This window comes from Musca domestica, unplaced genomic scaffold, assembly GCF_030504385.1.
Source record: "Musca domestica strain aabys unplaced genomic scaffold, Musca_domestica.polishedcontigs.V.1.1 160, whole genome shotgun sequence".
Lineage (NCBI taxonomy): Eukaryota > Metazoa > Arthropoda > Insecta > Diptera > Muscidae > Musca > Musca domestica.
In genome coordinates, this window is record NW_026712220.1 from 107,026 (window position 1) to 109,495 (window position 2,470).

Genomic DNA, 2,470 nt, shown 5'->3' on the forward strand with positions numbered 1-2,470 from the left:
GATAGTTCCTCTAGCCGAATAGTTCCCTTGAACTAGTTTGTTCCGGAACGACACAACTCTACTCTAGGCCAAAAGAAAACTTGTTTACATCAGGAGATCACAAATCGTAAATTTAAGGATATTTGTTAAATAAGATGAGCTTGCAACCGGCTAGCACTTCACAGACAGCAACGACATCACAGGACGCTTGTTATATTTCATTACTGGGCCTGGCGGAATATTTTCGCACGTCACAGCCACCGAACATCAAGAGGTGTATACAATGTCTACAAGCTTTGTTTACGTTCAATCCACCATCGAAAGTAGAGGCACGCACCCATCTGCAAATGGGCCAGATACTTATGACGTACACCCATAACATCGACAAGGCCCGGGAACACTTGGAAAAGGCGTGGAAATTGTCCGAGTCATTATTAAATTTTTTAAATTTTGACGATGTTAAATTTGATACCGCATCAATGCTGGCCGAACTGTACAAACAAATCGATCAGGTTCCCCTGGCCAAGGCTATGCTGCGAAAGGCAATCGAATTGTCACAAAACAATGTCTATTGGCATTGTAAACTGCTGCTGCAATTGTCCCAACTACATGCAAATGACAAGGAATACACTCTAGCTTCAGAGCTGCTTGCGGTTGGTGCAGAATCAGCCGATGAGTCAAGTGCCACATATTTAAAGGTGCTCTTTCTGCTGTCACAGGCAATGATCCTAATGATAGAACGTAAAACCAACGATGTACTGGCACTGCTCAATTCGGCTGGGGCCATAATTGACAATAGTATTGCGAATCCACATCAGAAAGAGTATTTGAAGGTGTTCTTTTTGGTGCTACAGGTGTGCTATTATTTGGCCCTGGGTCAGGTGAAGACGGTAAAGCCCAGTTTAGAGCAATTACAAATGTCTATACAAACAATAATGGCGCCAAATTGGCCTGCAGATGAAGGTAATTTATACCTTTCTTTTTAGTGCTTAAAAGGTATACTTCGTTTTTTATATTAAATTAGATTTTTTTTGCTAGAAAAACCTTTAGCTAAATATAGAACGATCAGCTATAAATTTGCCTCCTGGGTGACCGTATTCAAATGTCCTACAATATTAAAAAAAAGAAAAATGTCAGGCCAAACTTTAAAAAGCCTCCAACTCGAGGTAACGAAAACCTTTAAAAAACCCTTAAAAATAAATGTATGGGGATTCGTGCCTTAAATACCTTAAAGGGGACGGTACCGATATTTGTGGACTGCATCAATATGAGAAACTACATATGCAATTTCCCGTTACAGTGGCACAGACTAACGAACATATAGACGAAGGAAAGCGCTCACCGCTTATCATCGAAAAAAATCTGATCAGCAGATGTCGTGGGAACATAGCATACCGCTTACGGTGCCGACTGCACATACATCGATTATTCACTAGCCGTCGACTAGAACTGAACTCGACCTACATAACCCTAATGTAGATGCCGTGTAAACCTGCAAAGCACAAGTGGGCGAAATTACATCAGGAAACAAATAACAAAACATTTTATAGCGGTTGTTTAAATAAATCCAGAGCAGCATGGATCTTTTTAATAATTGCCGAATTTGCTTGCAAAGTATTGGTCACGAACCAATAAAAATGACACGGGCAATCCTGAAATATGTGGAACAAGAATTACAATTGAAGAATCTTATTCGCAAACAAAAGTCCACAGATCCAACAATCTCTGTGCGGCATGCTTTAATAAATTAGCCGAATTTCAGGATTTCCATGAACAGTGCAAGGAAGCCGATGAGTATTGGAGGACCCAATTTCCCACAGAATGTGATAACCCAAAGCCAGTTCTCGAGAGCAATAACCTACCGAGTGTGACTAAAGATGCCAGAAACAACATATACGTTGCAGTAGTATCGTCAACTAAGGAATCTGCAGATATGCAATTGAATCAGGAACCCAAACAGGAAGAAGAAGATGAGCTGCTACTGACATTACCAATAAATGAAAATGGTTATGCAACGGAATCCAATGAAGGCACCGATCACCATGAAAACAATTCAGTGGATAATGTTATAGAAGAAGATGAATACAACGCACATATGGACGTTACAGAAACGTGGTCACAGGAGGATGATGATAAATCGTTACCGATGGAAAACAAGGATAAATATCCGGATTTTATTGGTCCGTGCCGGGCTTGAGGAAAACCCCGGACCATGGTTCTGTACGGTTTGCCAAAACACCATCCACCATAGATCAGTCTCGGTGCGATGTAATGGATGCAGAGGATGGGTGCATTTTAGAAATTGTTCCGGTTTAACCCGGTTGCGAGACTATAGCGATAGGGACTATGTTGCTTCGTGCTGCACCAACGTAGTCCCCAGTGAGTCCACGACCTCGTCGTCAACTTCCGAGTCGTCGTCGGAGTATGGAACTCCCCCGCAGTCTCCAGAACAGCAACCTTTACCGCAGCACTTAACGCCACATGTTGCTGT

The 2,470-nt window shown here is 41.9% G+C and overlaps 1 protein-coding gene across 3 annotated transcripts; it reads left to right on the plus strand.

Annotated features, from left to right (window-relative positions):
* LOC131801471 (MAU2 chromatid cohesion factor homolog) lies at window positions 1-1,683 on the plus strand. 3 transcript variants are annotated; one of them, XM_059120220.1, is made up of 2 exons: window positions 1-942; window positions 1,018-1,683. In XM_059120220.1, the coding sequence occupies exons 1-2, from the start codon at window positions 135-137 to the stop codon at window positions 1,200-1,202; spliced, it is 993 nt and encodes a 330-aa protein (XP_058976203.1). In that variant the 5' UTR covers window positions 1-134; the 3' UTR covers window positions 1,203-1,683. The 3 variants fall into 3 exon arrangements, with proteins under 3 accessions (XP_058976203.1, XP_058976204.1, XP_058976206.1); XM_059120221.1 differs by having other exon boundaries at window positions 1,030-1,345; XM_059120223.1 differs by having other exon boundaries at window positions 3-942; window positions 1,004-1,055.
* Window positions 1,684-2,470: the final 787 nt, after the last annotated feature.